The following is a 17,773-nucleotide window of genomic DNA, read 5'->3' as shown; positions in this document are numbered from 1 at the left end:
TATCGAATAATATCTCACTATTAATAGATATTTGTTAGATTAATAAAAATATTATGTGATAATAATTAATATATTTATTTTAGTTAGACTGTTATAACTTTTTTTGTAGTCCAAAACATAGTCGATAAATATTGCTCATGTTTTAATAGTATCGATAACCCCAAAAAATCACAGAACAATATTTTTTCAGTATATATATTGGGTTGGGATTCATTTTTATCAAATCGGGTTGGATTTAAAATTTTGGATTAGGTTAATTTGTCTAGAGTGCTGACGGAGAAAAAAAAAGGACAAGAACCTTTTTTTTTATTGAACTACCAAAAGACAGAACCTTTATATTGTCCAAATCTGGGTTGTGCGTCGACAGTAGTAAAACTCCGTGATCTAAAAAATTTAAAAAAAAGCTGTCTGAAGCAGTCTCCTCTCCTCTCTGTCTCTCTCAGCAAATAATCACTACATCACGGCCATATACACACCACATTCTCTTTCTTTTCTTCGTTTTCTTATATAACACGGCGTTTCTCAATCCCCTTCTTATCCAACGTTCTCGTCTCCTTCACAATTTTGTTGACTTTTTCCGGTTTACAATCGGCATTTTACTTAGACAGGAGACGAAATCTTGAACCTTTGATTTATACTTACAAAAAAAAAGATAATAGATTTGAGAGTGTATAGATAAAAAAGAATCACAAAGATGAGTTCGAGGGATGATACAGAGGAGGCTAGGAATGATCTGCGACGACCTTTCATGCACACAGGAAGTTGGTACCGGATGGGTTCAAGACAATCGAGCATGATGGGTTCGTCTCAAGTCATCAAAGACAACTCAATCTCTGTTCTTGCTTGTGTTCTGATCATTGCTCTTGGTCCTATTCAATTCGGTTTCACTGTAAGCCCATGAAAAAAAAATCTCACCTTTACTTGTTTCATTCGTTGTAGAAAGTTTGAGACTTTATACATTTTTTTTTGTTCAGTGTGGTTACTCTTCTCCAACTCAAGCTGCAATCATCAAGGATCTGGGTTTGACTGTATCTGAGGTATAATTAGACCGATCTCTGTCTGGAACTGCCTTGTATGTTGTTTGACTTTTGATGTTTTTTTTTTCCATTTTTAGTACTCTGTCTTTGGTTCTCTGTCCAATGTGGGTGCTATGGTTGGTGCAATTGCCAGTGGTCAGATCGCTGAATACATTGGACGAAAAGGGGTACACTTTGTTTTTTTAAACTGATTCTTGAATTGTTCTGTTTTGATCCATTTAATAATCTCTTATTTTGTGTTTCTTGGACAGTCTCTGATGATTGCTGCCATTCCCAATATCATTGGTTGGCTTTGCATCTCATTTGCAGAAGTGAGTATTTTCTAGTTTCGTTTAATTAGGTCAAATAACGCTCCGGATAATTTAGATTGACCTTATCCCTCTACATCTGGTTTTGTAGGATACTTCTTTTCTTTTCATGGGAAGACTTTTAGAAGGCTTTGGCGTTGGGATCATCTCTTACACGGTAACACTGAACTCGCCTAGTTTGTTTGCTTATAGAAACAACGAGTTCCAGTGAGTTTTATGCAACTCTGTTCTTGGTTTTAGGTGCCTGTATATATTGCTGAGATAGCTCCACAGAATATGAGGGGAGGATTGGGTTCGGTTAACCAGGTCTGTCACGTCTAGCTGACTGATTCTTCTTTTGCATTTTATGAACGGATTCTTAGTGCTAAACATTAGATGTTGCTCAACTTTTTGACTGTAGCTTTCTGTGACAATTGGAATAATGTTGGCTTATTTACTTGGCCTCTTTGTCCCATGGAGAATCCTGGCAGTTTTGGGTAAATCTCATTACACAAAGCCTGAAACTAATCTTCTGACTATGTTTCATCAAAATGCTATAATCACTTTCTCTCTTTGTCTTCCTTTATCCTTAGGGACGTTGCCATGCATAGTATTGATACCTGGTCTCTTTTTCATTCCTGAGTCCCCTCGTTGGCTGGTATTAAAACTAGCTTGTCTTTCTTGAACCGGTGCATATTTTTGGGTTGATATACTCTTAATAGGATATGCTTTACTTTGAATTATAGGCAAAAATGGGTATGACTGATGATTTTGAAACTTCCTTGCAAGTTCTTAGAGGATTTGAGACTGATATTACCGTTGAGGTTAATGAAATCAAGGTAATATTACCACTGAAAATGTTTCCTTCCATGAAAAAGGTACATGAAATGATTCTCAAATTGTCTCCATACATGCAGAGATCTGTGGGAACATCTACGAAACGATCATCTACAGTTCGGTTTGTTGATCTCAAGCGCAGGAGATACTATTTCCCACTTATGGTACAAACAAACGTTATATATCTTTCCCTTTGGAGGAAGATACTTTGTTTACCATAAGAAACATTATCTTAAAACTCTGTTTCTTTGTTCTGTGTGTAATAGGTTGGTATAGGGTTGCTTGTACTTCAACAACTCGGTGGAATTAATGGCGTCCTGTTCTATTCCAGTACAATCTTTGAATCTGCAGGTAAGTCCTTGCTCTAAGAACACTTGATGCTTCTTGTTGTTTCATATACATAACTTAACAACATTTTCCTGTGTTGTTCACTTTTAGGAGTTACATCGAGTAACGCAGCAACGTTTGGGGTCGGCGCTATTCAGGTAGTGGCCACTGCAATATCAACATGGTTGGTGGACAAAGCAGGTCGTCGGCTTCTTCTTACCGTGAGTATTAGTTCATTAGTATCATATCTTTACGAAGGATAACTACTTATAAGGCAAACTGAAATGTTATGTAGATCTCTTCTGTTGGGATGACGATTAGCCTAGTGATTGTTGCAGCTGCCTTTTACCTTAAGGTACTCTATAAGTTCTAACTTCACTAAATACTATTTTAATCTTCTGCAACAAACCTGAGAGTTGACGTTTTGAGTTTTTTAACATCTCTTTGTTTAGGAATTCGTGTCTCATGATTCAGACATGTACAGTATGCTGAGCATCTTGTCAGTTGTTGGAGTAGTGGTAAGTTTGTTATATTATTGAAACGTTCTTGAGGCAATAAAGCTATTACTATCTTTTTCTTTTAACTCTACTGTTGAATCATTACAGGCAATGGTTGTTTCTTTCTCACTGGGAATGGGACCAATTCCGTGGCTCATTATGTCTGAGGTAATCTAGTCGATTAGTTGTTAGAACTAAGTGTTGTAAGAACCGAAAGAAATGTCATTAAACTATCTTTTACTTGCTTTGTTAATTGTTTTTGGGTAAACAGATTCTTCCTGTAAACATAAAGGGTTTAGCTGGAAGTATAGCTACTCTAGCCAATTGGTTCATCTCTTGGTTGATTACTATGACTGCAAACTTGCTCTTAGCCTGGAGCAGTGGAGGTTTCTCCCTCACTCTCTTCCTCTTTTTTCTCTGTCAACACGCTATAGATTAGTTTGTTTATGGGTTTCTGGTTTGACTTTTGGACAGGAACTTTCACTCTATACGGTTTGGTTTGTGCATTCACGGTGGTGTTTGTAACTCTGTGGGTTCCTGAGACCAAAGGCAAAACCCTTGAAGAACTTCAAGCTTTGTTCAGATGAAAAAAAAAAACTCAAAGCAATTTCATTCTTTGTGGTCTCGGTTTTCGCCACGAACAAAGAAGAAACAGAGAAATGTTCCAGCTGTTGTTAATTGGGCTGAGAAGCTATTAAGATTTGTCTGTTTGTTTGTTGTGTCAATATTTTTGTTTGTTTGTTTGTTCAACGTTCTGTGTCAATAATCTTCTGTTCATTCAATGTATATGAACGAACACACATTCGAGTTTTTGTAATTTGATCAAACTCTTTTTACACAGAGACAAAATCTAGAATTGTAACCTTACATGGTGCTTGTTGATGCAATCTTCCTAAGAACAACTTCAAAACTGTTCCAATGAACCACATGTCGTTATCTAGGACCAAGCAACCCATTCCACCCAGATAAAAAATTCTTACCACTTAACTTGTATTTGTTCACAATCATTGCAGAAAACGAAGGTGTTCAGTAAGAGACTGCAATACATACTCTGCCATATCATCAACAAAGTATATGTTATATTACTGCAAGTTAGAGTATCATGTAAGAAAGAAAAAAAACTACTACTTCAGTATTTAAAATTTTGATATTTAGAATTTTTTTTCTTTTTAAAAAAAAATTGATAAAGTTTCTTTAAAGTTTAAAACATAAATTAAATGTAAAAAATTGAATGGTAGAATATTTATTGAAAAAACAGAAAACAAAGAAATTTCAATATGTGAAAAATTCAAAACACCAATTTTAAATATAAAAATAGTATTTGATTTCTTGGTTATAGTATGCATACGAAGATCGTATGTGAATGTTAAATTGTCCAAGTACTTGTTGTTCCATGGCATCATCTTTTGTGCTCCTCCCGAAGTTCCCGAACTATATACAAATACAATTCAAGAATTTAGATTTTATTTACACGAAATAAAATAATGAAGTAGAGAGAGTTTTTTTGAAAAAAAAAAGTAGAGAGAGTTTCTTCTTTCTTGTGTGTACCTTACTTAGCAAGAAACCGGTAATAGGGCGGGCTGATATGACATCTGATGACTGTCCGCTAACCACACGATCGATATAAGGCTTAATATCTTCATAGGTCACGACCGGTACGTTCTTCTTGAAGAGCTCTTTATCAAACCTATCCATGTGAAAACGCTGGAGGTACTCTGTTTCTAGGTTACGTGTGATTATCTCCTCCAAGACATTGTCTTGTGTCTCCTTCACGTTGAACGTTAAATCCTCCAGCTTCGCCTCCCATATTTCGTTGTTGTTGGAGATTGGCTTCATTTTTGATTCTCCCTAATTGATATGAAGGTAGAGAGTGAATACTTTTCTTTTTAGGTATGATTCTTTGTTGATGATATGACAGAGTATGTATTGCATTATGTATTGATTTCTGCAAGTTGAGTATCCGCTAACAATACTACATCAATAAGCATAATATTACTTCTTGGAGACTACAGAATATCAAAACAGTAATATATATGTGAAATAGTCTTCCTCAACGTCTTTGGGAATCTTTTCAGGGTTTTTTTTTTTTTTGCTTAAAAAATCTTTTCAGGGTTATCATCTTTAAAATCAACAAGTTGCGCAAACAGATAAGCTTCGGCCCAAGAAATCATTGTATTTACGAGAGCATAGTCGGGCTCATCAAAAGAATCTTGTATTAGTCTGCTGCCATAGATATCAACTTTAGAGAGCTCTCTAAACCCACCAACGTCTTCCTGATCATGTTAAACTCCATATACTTGGTTCATGGACATTCTAAACTCAGTTCGTGTAAGAGAATAAACTTACGACCTTAAAGCTATGCGTTCAGTTCCTCCAAATCGGTTAATGGTTGTTGCAAGAGAAAGAGGAGAACAATTGATTGATCGTTATATTTGCTTTTGTTAAATTAACACAGTTTCTAAAGTGGACATTTGATTGAAATTACATGGTTAGATGCTTAGTGCTAGACGGGAAATATTTTATTAAAGGTGAATGAAAACCTTGTATTTAATTGGACTCTTATAATAATTAATGCCTCTTTTCCATGAGGTTTTCATTAATTATTATGAGAGTCCAATCCAATACAAGGTCATTCACCTTTAAGATGCTTCTCTTCTTTTTGTCTAGCACCAAGCCTCTAGCCATGTAATGTCAATCAAATCTCCATTCTAGAAGTTGTGTTAATTTAACGAAAGCAAGTATAATGAATCAATCAGTCCTTCTGCTCTTTCTCTTGTTGTTCTGATCTTTCTCTTGCAACAGCCATTAATGGGTTTGGAGGAATTGAACACATAGCTTTGTGATAAGTTTATTCTCTTATCCATGAACCAAGTATATGGAGTTTAAGGTGATCAGGAAGACGTTGACAAGTGTACTGATTTGGGTCTGCTGATGGCGCAAGAGTTTAACAAGGAAAAAGAAAACAAATGGCGACAGAAAACGTTTTGATTAAATTCTCAATCTTGTAGATGTTTGTGCCAAGTAACACAATGCATACGAAGAGACTAAGGAAACTTATAGACAGTAAGAATAAGCACCAAACCAATACTTTGATATACCCTCTAACTTTAGAGCGTGGTCTTTCTTTAACAAGTCTCACTGAACGATCAATCCAGAGGAAGAAGATGGAACTCATGGGACATGAAGTCTTCACTTGGTCTGTAATACTTGTCTGGTGAGTACAAGCGTAGGTTAGAGACTTGGCTTGTGTACAGGCATGCAAACCTTTCAACCTGATTTAGGAAAAAAAAAACAGGTCACCAAAGCATTTTAGCTGCCACATATGAAAGAAAAAATTTAAAAAAGTTTTATACCTGGTTAGCAAATCGAGAACTCTGGTAACCTGTTTTCATTAGTTGTCCCCAGACCTTGTGAAACTGCAGTTACCAAAACACACCACATGAGCAGTTTCTATAAGATTGGAACTGAAACTAGTTGTTGCACAACACTACCTTTTGGTGATTTTCTCTTTGAGCTTGTTGATGACTTTGACGCACTTGATCTCTTTTGAACTATTAAGTCCCACCAAAAATACAAGTGTGGACTTAAACAACTATTAAAATATCCAGTAGTTAGACAAATTCTATTTTACCTCCAAGTCCTTGAGCGCTGATAACATCTCCTTCTTAACATTCTCGTTAATATCCTCAAACCTGAAAGACGATTGGTTACAATTAAGAATTTTAATCTATCTTTCATTGGTGTACATTCTAATTTAAAGAACACTTACTTTAGGGACCAGTTCATGTGATGAATTTTGTCTTCAACTGAATCACGTTCATTCCTCATCAAAATAAGCTCCTGCAAGCCAAAAATTTATCAGATAATTAGCGGCTGTTGATCCTAATCACATAATCCCTCATCTCTTATATTAAATAAGATATAGAATGAGCGGATGCATTTACCTTGCGCATATCTCTCAGTTCCCATAGAAGCTCAACCTCCTTTTCTAGTTCTGGAACAACAAGCATAGTTCTCCAGCCTGAAGAATTTAAAGAAATTAAGCTGCAAGTAGCTTTCACAATCAGATACACTTTTACCAGTTTCTTCAAACACCTACGATACTATCTTCGTCAACAAAAGCGTGTTCCATTCTACTTTGATGCTACATTCACCAGTCATACGCTATTAGGGGACTAGCATAGGTCAATTAAACCCATGAAGATTCATTCAAGTTACTTCACTAAACAAAACAGAAGAAACGCCTATAATTGGAAAAGAAAGCCTTACCAAGTACTTTTTTGCTGCGCAATATGTCGCCGTATATATGATCACCAACGTAAAGAACCTAGTAAGAACGAATAGCTGAATAAGTGACGACAGATGCATGGCATGGGATATCCAGTTAATTATAGAGTTCTATAGAAAATATGTTGTTTCATAACATACTGATATTACTAATCAACAGTGAGATGAAGCTAGTGCAAAATACCTGTGAACTTGATTCAATGGAGAGCAAACTGTGAAGATGCCCGACATTTCCACCTTGAAAAACTCGACAACCTTTGCCTTTACTCTTCAGTAAAATTTTGGGTGAAGGATCTCCCACCTTTCAACCAAACAGAAAGCAATTGTAACGGCTACACAAGGATTATTCGGATAAGTACATTTGATACACAAGGATCTTGTGTCAAACCTGAGGCATAGGTGTTCCATTGTCAGTATTAATAAGCATTCCAGATTGAGGTTCCACCTCAAACAGGTTGGCACGACTCTCTTCATGAAAGAAGCCAGGTTTTGCACTTCACATAGAAACATATACAATTCAGATAGCACGAAGGATAATATTTCCAGATGCAAAATTTTATGTATAGATTAATAGCCAATAACACATAACTATTGCTATCAGCATGATTTTGTTAAGAGCACTAGATTGAAGAGACTTAGGAAAGGAAAAGACCTGCCAGTGATGACAACATCAAAATACTGGAGCCAATCAAAGTTGCAAGTATGTGGACCTTGTACCGTTCTTCCTCCACAGAGAAAATTCATCACAATGTTTGTGTAGTCCCACAAACTGCAAGAATGTTATTCAAAATCCCTCTCAGCGATAAGAAAAAAAATATGATTATTTATAATAACAGGCACTAATGCTGAAACCGTCTCATAACAAGATTTTGACAGACGTTTTCTAAATCTTCTTAAGTTCCACATTTCTGTTACAAGACAGGGAAGCAAGTTACAATGGTTGACGTTACCCAAATTAAACTTTGAAGAATGTAACGATTTTACAATTTAAAGTTGATTCAACTGCGCAGCTAACAAAGCAGGTAACATATGCATTAAAAACTCTTCGGGAACACATTGAAGTTTGTAAAATATGTCATTAGCATTACCTATTGGTCACCAAGAATGTAGAACGTCCAGAATCTCTTATCATCTTTATAAGTGGTACAATCGTAGTATCCTCATTGATATACCTGATTAAAAAAAAGCAAGTTAAATTATGTAAAAAAGGAAGACACCACAAAAAAAAAATGCAAGAGAGGGGCACGGCAGAGATGGTATTTGAACATAAGCTCTTACCTATTGGGTTCGTTTGCTACCATCTGTTTTAAAGTTCCATCACGATGGCACAGATCAACAGCAGCCCGAACATCTTTATACATACGCGCATAACTAAAAGAACACCATTGGAGAAGGTATAATTTACGAATACATTTAAAAGAAAAAACCATGCTAAGCATAAGTTACAGAGTATCCACTAACAACACTACAATCATAAGCATAAGATATACTTTTTTAGAGACGACTACATAGAGATTGAAAACAGTAACATATATGGGAAATAGACTTACTCAACGTCCTTGGGAATTTTTTCAGGGTTGTTATCTTTAAAATCAACAAGTTGTGCAAACAGATAAGCTTCGGCCAAAGAAAAGAGGGTATCTATGAGAGCATAGTCGGGCTCATCAAAGGAATCTTGTATTAGGCTGCTGCCATAGATATCAACTTTATCATCTTTAGAGAGCTCCCTAAACCCATGGTAAGCTACTTTCACATACTTGTGGCGATCCATCTGCATGATCAACATTCAATTAGGAAAAAGAGGCAACAATTATTATGAGAGTTAAAATCTAATATATGATTTTCATTCACCTTTAAGATGTTTCCCCTCTTTTTGTCTAGCACCAAGCCTCTAACCATGTAGTTCCAATCAAACGTCCACTCTAGCAGCTGTAATTTTTTTAGCCACAATCAATCGAACTTTTCTGCAAGTCAGAACCTTAAAAAGGTAACACAGTATACTAACCTCACTTGGATACCCCAAGTCATACACCAATTTCCTGACGGTTCCTTCATAAGCAAGGGACTCAAAAGTTTCAGACTTGTATTGGGCAAGAGTGTAGTCCATATCAAAGCCAACGGCAATGATATTCCTCATGTTCAACGATCTGTTGCAGAAGATCTGTTTCTTTAAGTCGATTTTCTTTCCTCCTCCAGGGGATGACCAATTATGGGGAACTTCACATCCATCCCTTGAGCCAACATTGTGAAACTGCACCACGTTAGCACTAGCTCGCTGTTCTTCCATGGAACTCTTGAAACAAAGCTGGCTTGCTCCTGAGAGATGATCAAAGGAAGCATAACTTTACTTGTCTTTAAATGAACTCAGGAGGATACTGGGGATATAACGTATACGCAACACATGGAAAAATAAATATAGAGTAGAGAAGGATACAAGCTATATCCAAAAATAGATAATAAGAAAATGTAAGAAACAACTCGTTAGTCAGAACCCACCAATGCTAAACATAGATGCACGTGAGAAAGTAAACTATCTGATGACACGTTTTCTACAGAAGATAGACTTAGTCACAACACGAGTCATAAGATAATCATGATCCACTACCACCAAAAGGACAAAGAAAAAGTAACAAAACCCCTAAAATGAGAAAAAAACAAACTAACTAAACATATTAAGACCACTAAGCTTTGTTGTTCAACATGATCCACTACCGCCACCAACCACCAAGGGGAACAAAATTACAAAAGTAATAAATCCCTAGAATGAGGAAAACAAACCTAACATCTTACCTCGTCCAAAAAGACACAAGCTTTGAGACAAGTCAAGTCCTGATCCTAAGTATCTTTTCCCAAGATAGCTACTAATTAGCAAACCTTCCTTCCCTATCCAAAGGTTCACTACTAAAATTTCTCCGCAGCACACTAACCACTTACCAGAATCAGTTACATGGAACCACACGCAGACAGAACCCAAAGTTAAGGACTCATGACACCAATAAAACAAGTAAAGACAACGCAAATTTCACACCAACGAACCAAACTACATAGAAAAATAAACTAAAAGAAAACTAACCAGCAGCAGAAGAGTTGAGGAATCGTCTCCGAGCTTGAAATTTTGGAGGAAAACGAGAACCAGAGGAGAAAACAGAGAGGCAGAGAGAAAGAGGAGAGAAGTGGCGTTTGGAGAGACGCATGGTATTGTTATATAGGAGGGGTGGAGAGGGAGATGAATCGTGTTCGAGATAGAGAATAAGAGTAGGTGTAAAACATATAGGTAGTGTCGCCGAAAAGGTTGGATTCGAATATAAACTATGAGACATTTACCGGTGGTTTTCCGGCGAATATTCTCTCCAATTCAATTGCATTTATCTTTATTTTTATTTTGTTTTATTTTATTTCTCTCTCAGCCCAGGCGAAGGAAGGAAGGGAGGAGAGGGAGGGAAACGAGGTGTGGCAGAAGAAGAGATCCCTAGGAAGATGTGCCACGTGGCTTAAACGTGATTTAGGCTATTTGATGATCTCGAGCCAGATTTGATGGGCACTAAGCCTAAATCCAATAGGCCTTCAAACGAAGCCCAGTTTCTAGAATTCATAATTGCCCGTAGGCTACGAGAGTTTTTTCTAGAAATTTATTGGTTATTTAAATATGTGTTTTAAAAACTTATTTAAATTTGCAGGTATTTAACTTGATATTTCATAAAATATTTTGAAATTTACTATTATTAGAAATATTTTAGTTTGTGAAATTTTAAAGTTTTCAAGTGATTTTAAAGTGTTTGTGCGGAATTTCTTATTTAGAAAATTTAAAACTCAAAATATTTAGGTTTCATGTGATATTTTAGAGTAATATAACAAAAAAAAATCTCCAAATTATTAAAATTATCTAAAATTACATTGAAATCAACATTGAACACAAATGTCTACAAATATATCGAATCCAAAGATCTGAACTAAACTCAATCTGATAAAAACGAGTTTAAACCAAATCAAATCTAATATAAATACTGAAAATGTTTTATTTTTAGATTGAATCTGAATCTGGATAGATATCTGAAAAAAATAAAAATCTCACTAAAAATCATATCAATTTCAACTTCAATCTTTAATAAGTATCCAAAATACTCTAGAACGTTATTGAATAACTAAAATAAGTATTTATTTTATGAATAATTTACTCAAATACTTAATCTAATATTTGTTGGTATTTGACCAAATAATGCTGTTTTATGTTTTGATAATGACATTTAAAATTCAATTATGAATAATTGTTTTTGAAATTTAAATAATGTTATTTTATGTTGAAGTCTAAATAATATTTTTTTTATGTTTATAGCATTTTTAACTGATACTTTTAACTTATTTATGTTTTTAGTGACCACTTTTGCATTATGTCATGTCGTCGAGCTTTTATTAGAGTAATATATTTAAATTTGCCAAATATGTGAATTAAAGCGTACACTTTTGAATCACAAATAAATATTAAAATTAACTGAAATCCTATGTTGAAATGGATTCCACTGGATTTACGATGTTGCTATATTTGAAATGAATCCGGTGAAACATAAACTGAATCCAATGAAGCATAAACTGGACTTTAAAAATTCTAAACGAACAAATTTCATAGTCTTTCAAAACAGGAACCCGATTGAATCCAAACCGAATTTGATTGGACATTCGAATGATCAGATCTATGCTTATGATTAAGAGATTGACTTTTCGAAACTCAGATTTTGGATTTCAGTTGTCTATGCCCCATCGCATTTTATATATATTCAAGTCAGGTTTATGTATATTTTATAATTCTTTCTAATATTTATTTCCGATTTGGATAATAATTTAGTTTTTAAGATTTTAAAAATTATTTATCATTATAAAATAAACATGTATTTAAATATTTGAAAATCTATACTATTATTTGCGAAGTAAAATTTTGGATTCGAGCTCTCACATTAAAAGTTAGAGTGGTTAATATCGTTTATACCCTTAATAAATAAAATATATAAATTAACTCCAAAATAAAAACGAATTTAATTGATTAAAAATAATAATAACAATAATAAGAAGAATTATCTGAAACCTAATATATATTAAAAATAAAATATGATATATACATATATATATATATTATGTTGTTATCTGAAATTATCTTTTAATAATAAATTTAAAACTAAAATAAAACAGAAAACACGTAACTAAAGATTAATCAAGAAAATTTATCAATTTTATATAACTGAAAAAAGAACATTTAGTTTATACTACTATATTCAAAGCGATTTTCTTTCTCTCACGTTAAAAGTTATAGCGTTTAAAATCTTCATTATCTTTAATACATAATTAGATTAGATTTGTTAATATAGAATTACTCACAAATTTAAACCAATTTCATTAATTTGATTATCATCATTATCTACAAAATTATATATTATGTGATCCAATAATAATTTACATCAAAATATTTTAAAAATAAATATAAATCCATGTGTATAGTTTTATGAATATATTAATATTTTCAATTTTTCTACATAATAAATATTTTTATTAGAATAAACTTTATTGTATATAAAATTAATATTTAATTAATTATTAAATATATCAAAGGCATGAAAATAATTTATTTTAATGGTTATCGAATTGACAATATATTTACTTAGTAATTTGTAAAATTATTAATCCCGCAACTGCGGGCAAAACACCTAGTTTGTTTATGTTTCAAAATTAGTTTTATTTTTTAAGTCTATTTTTGTAATTTGGATTTTCAAATTTTTTTGTATACCGATCGTTTTGGCTAATCATATTACAGATTTAATATATTTATATCAGTAAATAATTTATTTGGTTTTAAGTTTGGATTATTTGGATTTGGGTCTCAAGCTTTTTATCTAAGATGTGCAACATGCTTATCTGCGGTTTCGGCTTTTTGATCTCTAGACAGATTTGATGGGCTTTTAACCTAATTTAAATGGGCATTAAGTGAAGCCCAGTTCTTAAACCTCACACTAGCCATATTCGTTTGAGAAACGCTGCATCAGCGTGAGCGACCAATAATTAACAAACAATAGACAGAAACTTAAACGCAGCATCGTGAAAAAGTCACCGTTGGCGATGTTACTATTGATCTTTTCCGTGTTATCATCATCGCTGTAATTTTTACCGTCTCCCGCACTTGTGATGATCCGTAGTTAACGTCTATTAATATCCCACATCGTTTGGGATAAGTATCATTGGGCAATATATAAGTGTAGGGGCAATCCTCCACTCTTGAGCTAGCTTTTGGGTGTGAGTTAGGCCCATCACTAATATGGTATCAGAGCCTATGGTGAAAGCCCAGCAGATGATTTCCCATATAAATAGTTGTCTACCTATGTAGTCTATAAAAATGGCCCATCTTGCTGTGGTATGTCCGAGATGTTGGGCTTGGGCTGTTTCCGATTGGACCGTTTCTCACCCACATCTCGAGAGGGGCTATTAATATCCCACATCGTTTGGGATAAGTATCCTTGGGCAATATATAAGTGTATGGGCAATCCTCCACTCTTGAGCTAGTTTTTGGGTGTGAGTTAGGCCCATCACTAAAAACGTCAAATTACATTATTTTTAACTCTTTGATTTAGCTTGTTGCTGACCTGACATTTTAAATTCCTTTATATTTTTTTGCCGCAGACGCCAAAGCTACATCTCTAAAAAGAACAGAGCTAATATCTGCTAATTTATTTTCTGAGCAAACAGTATTTTAAACACTCCTTGAAGTGCTTAACCTTTCTCTTGACCTGAACTCAAGATCAGGAGAGAAAGAAATCATACTCAGACAATATGGTGATAATTATCAGGTTGTACTAACTTTCGAGAGGAAAATTAAAACATGATGCAAACATTATTTTTTTATTGATTTTAAATCTTATGATATGTAATCACAATTATATCGATTTAAAATATTTCTTCTCCTAAACACAAACATTGACCATCATATGTAGAACCTGCCCTAGCCAAAATGCACAATCTAAAAGTTGGATCTTTTGAAGAACGTTGGCACAAGTCCTTGCAGTCGTTATTTGTGTTACAAGGGCCCGTCAATGGGTAGGCAGTATAGAAATCATCACATCTGGCTGAAAAGTTTATTTTAAAATAAACAATCTGAATCAGTTCATTTTGTTATATCATTCAATTACGAAGAATTAGAGTACGGAATTATATATTACCAGTTGATTGAGAAAAAAGAAGAAAAAAAACTAGGATCAAAGAAGTAAGTTGAATCTTCATTGCTGATATTGTTTCTGTATCTCTTTTTTTTGTGGAGATGTTTTTCTTTTGGGTTCAGAGCAAATAATCATCTAATCTATTAAAACTAAAGTACATTTAGTACTTAACCCTGATTTTTTCTAAATAATTACCACTAAATGTCATTGACATAAAACGCTGCATTTGAGAAACATGTTTGTTTCGGTAAAGTTAACTAATCTGTAAATGGGCTTCAGTAAACATTAAAGCGTGGGTTTAGGACAAGAAGTAGACATCTCTTCATTGCTCCTTTTTTTTTTTTTGAAAAAGCTTCGTTGCTCCTTTCGCAAACTAAATATAGGCTTGGATTCAAGCCATGTTAAAAAACGTGTCTGTATTAACCGACTAATCAACGAGTATATGCTCTACCGTTGGTTATCGATTTTTCTAAAATCGATCAATATGATGTTTGAGTTAATATTATTTTGTTACAGAAATTCAGAATAATTACAAATTTTGATTTTAAAATGGTTTAAGTCAGATGTTTTATTGTGAATCTACAAGACTAAGTCAAAAATAAACAAGAAAAATGAGAAAAAAGTCGATGAACTGTATAAGTCTGGTGGCCACTCGATGACTGCAGAAAACCCTTGGAGAAGATGAGTGAAATTACAGAAATACCACTCATTTAAAAAAAGGAAACAAAACTAATCTTTAGTGGTTTGAACATGTGTTAGTGGAGTTAATAGAAGAGACCACATACTAACACAACATTGTTCTTTCTTTGTGTCTTTAATTAAACACTTACTATACAACTATATGTACTGAAAATAAGAAAATCACTTAAACAATGTATATATTTTTTATATTAAATAAAAACTATAAAAAATATTTCCGATTAGCCGCTCGCATTACGCCTAATATAATTTTGATTTTAAAATGGTTTAAGTCAGATGTTTTATTGTGAATCTACAAGACTAAGTCAAAAATAAACAAGAAAATGAGAAAAAAAGTCGATGAACTGTATAAGTCTGGTGGCCACTCGATGACTGCAGAAAACCTTTGGAGAAGATGAGTGAAATTACAGAAATACCACTCATTTAAAAAAAGGAAACAAAACTAATCTTTAGTGGTTGAACATGTGTTAGTGGAGTTAATAGAAGAGACCACATACTAACACAACATTGTTCTTTCTTTGTGTCTTTAATTAAACACTTACTATACAACTATATGTACTGAAAATAAGAAATCACTTAAACAATGTATATATTTTTTATATTAAATAAAAACTATAAAAAATATTTCCGATTAGCCGCTCGCATTACGCCTAATATAATTTTGAACATAGAATTCATAACAAAAATGTTTTCAATATATATAAAAAAATACAATACAAATCAAATTTCATATACCAACTTAAATTATAATTTTTATATTTCACATTAAAATTTTAAAATATAATATATGTAATTATTTATATGATAGTAAAATACTATTAGTTATATGTTTGCTGTGTTTTTAAAGGAAAAAATAGATTGTGAATTAGGGGTGGGCCAGTGAGGGGTGGGCGTTCGGGTATCCATTTGGGTTCGATTTTGGTATGTTTGGGTTTCGAATTTTCGGAGTCAAAAATTTTAGTCACACTCAAATATTTCTAAATTTTGGCTTGGATCCGATTCGGATCTTTGCGGGTTTATTCGGGTTCGGATAACCAATTTAAATTATTTTTTAAAATTCATTATATACTTTATTTTTCTCAAAATAAATAAACAAAATAATATATTACATATAAATTTAAATAATATATATCAAAATACCTGAAGTTAACATATAAATTGGTTTGATTTAAATATGTGGATAGAGAATCAATAATTATTTTAATTATTTTTGGTGTTTTAAATATAGTTTAACTATTTTAGATATTTACATTTGACTATTTATATATATTTTCAATTATTTAAACCAACTTAAAACTACCTTATATATTCTTAATGTTTTTATATACATTAAATCTAAAATATATATATAAGTATATAAATCTATTTCGAATATATCTGGGATCCGAAGTACTTTGGTTCGATGGATTTGGTTTAATCAATTTCAGTTTAGATTTGATACTTCTTTTTGGATTGGGCTCAGTTCAATTTTTTGGATTTCAGTTTTTTGCCCAACTCTAATATTAACATAAAAATAATATATTTATAAAAATATACACCCGCACGGGTGTGCGGATCAAAATATAGTCTCCCTTTAAATACTTACGTAAATTGGTACATACATTACTAATTAATTTCTAACAAAGAAATAATTAATTTACATGTACCTAAAGAATCCAGTTGTTATAATATGTGTAAGTAAATCTTGCATTAGTTATATAATTCCAAACTTAGAGTAAAGTCCTGGTCAAACAAAGAGAAATGACTGAACGGTGACCAAAAAACGAAGATGAACATTGAATTCTTTAACATTCCTAAGCGAATCACCATTTACAAATAATATTTCTCTTTCTTATTTTTTTTTTTTGTAGAATAATATAGAAAATAATTATTCCTTGTTAATTTTAAGAAGTAATAAACATTATTTTCATTCATAATATTTTTTTTGCTAAAGATTCATAATATTTTATTCCTATGCAATTCTTTTCTATATGTTCTTCTTGTTCTACCAGTCGGAGTATAGGAGGCTTCATACGCATTACACATTGTTCGTTTGGTTGCCGCCGGTTTCAGCGTCGGCGTCGGTGTCGGCATCAGCGGTTACGTCAAACTCGTTTATCTGATGTTCGTTTTATAGACGCCGACGTTGACGTCGACGCCGACGCCAACGTTGATTGTTGTTCGTTTCGAAGACGCAGGAAATTGACGCAGCCGCAGGACGCAGACGCATGACGCTGTTTTGGGTTGTTCGTTTGATTGACGCTGCGACTATTTTCATTTATTCATATTTTATTTTTAAAAATTTGTAAAATTGTATTTTAAATAAATAAAATGTAGTTTAAATATATTTACATCCATAAGAATATTATTTTTAATTGGTAATAAATTTTTGGTCAAATAATAAAATATAAAAATATTTGATGTCACAAATCATAAGCTAAATAAAAATAAAATATGACAGAATTGTTAAACATTATGAGATTATATAAATAAAATAAAATATTTATGCTTAAAATATAATATAATGACAGAACGGTTTAACATTAAGAGACTATATAAATGTTAGTTGGTTGTTATGATGATATTTATGCTTAAAATAAAATATGCTTAGACCATCTCTACCATATTCA

The 17,773-nt window shown here is 32.9% G+C and overlaps 3 protein-coding genes across 3 annotated transcripts; 1 reads left to right on the top strand and 2 right to left on the bottom strand.

Moving 5' to 3' along the window:
• The first annotated feature begins 339 nt into the window (after positions 1-339).
• On the top strand, positions 340-3,787 carry LOC108814747 (sugar transporter ERD6-like 6). The gene is made up of 17 exons (XM_018587371.2): positions 340-889; positions 975-1,037; positions 1,115-1,204; positions 1,289-1,348; positions 1,437-1,502; positions 1,586-1,651; positions 1,746-1,821; positions 1,918-1,982; positions 2,071-2,163; positions 2,242-2,325; positions 2,428-2,512; positions 2,600-2,709; positions 2,784-2,843; positions 2,941-3,006; positions 3,094-3,153; positions 3,257-3,371; positions 3,460-3,787. Exons 1-17 carry the CDS (start codon positions 695-697, stop codon positions 3,570-3,572), a joined length of 1,467 nt encoding a protein of 488 aa, XP_018442873.1. The 5' UTR covers positions 340-694; the 3' UTR covers positions 3,573-3,787.
• Positions 3,788-4,267: 480 nt separating this feature from the next.
• Positions 4,268-4,895, bottom strand: LOC108814748 (4-substituted benzoates-glutamate ligase GH3.12-like). Its single transcript, XM_018587372.2, has 2 exons — positions 4,534-4,895; positions 4,268-4,416 (listed from the first exon to the last, which is right to left on the bottom strand). Exons 1-2 carry the CDS (start codon positions 4,819-4,821, stop codon positions 4,288-4,290), a joined length of 417 nt encoding a protein of 138 aa, XP_018442874.2. The 5' UTR covers positions 4,822-4,895; the 3' UTR covers positions 4,268-4,287.
• A 1,057-nt stretch (positions 4,896-5,952) lies between these two features.
• Positions 5,953-10,738, bottom strand: LOC108814318 (uncharacterized). The gene is made up of 16 exons (XM_018586863.2): positions 10,346-10,738; positions 9,278-9,588; positions 9,124-9,201; positions 8,823-9,043; positions 8,551-8,643; positions 8,361-8,444; positions 7,925-8,041; positions 7,661-7,766; positions 7,457-7,573; positions 7,255-7,312; positions 6,930-7,006; positions 6,755-6,825; positions 6,617-6,677; positions 6,477-6,536; positions 6,339-6,401; positions 5,953-6,257 (listed from the first exon to the last, which is right to left on the bottom strand). The coding sequence occupies exons 1-16, from the start codon at positions 10,590-10,592 to the stop codon at positions 6,132-6,134; spliced, it is 1,890 nt and encodes a 629-aa protein (XP_018442365.1). The 5' UTR covers positions 10,593-10,738; the 3' UTR covers positions 5,953-6,131.
• Positions 10,739-17,773: the final 7,035 nt, after the last annotated feature.

This window comes from Raphanus sativus, chromosome 7 (assembly GCF_000801105.2).
Source record: "Raphanus sativus cultivar WK10039 chromosome 7, ASM80110v3, whole genome shotgun sequence".
Classification (NCBI taxonomy): domain Eukaryota; kingdom Viridiplantae; phylum Streptophyta; class Magnoliopsida; order Brassicales; family Brassicaceae; genus Raphanus; species Raphanus sativus.
This window is presented reverse-complemented; position numbering and strand designations above follow the sequence as displayed.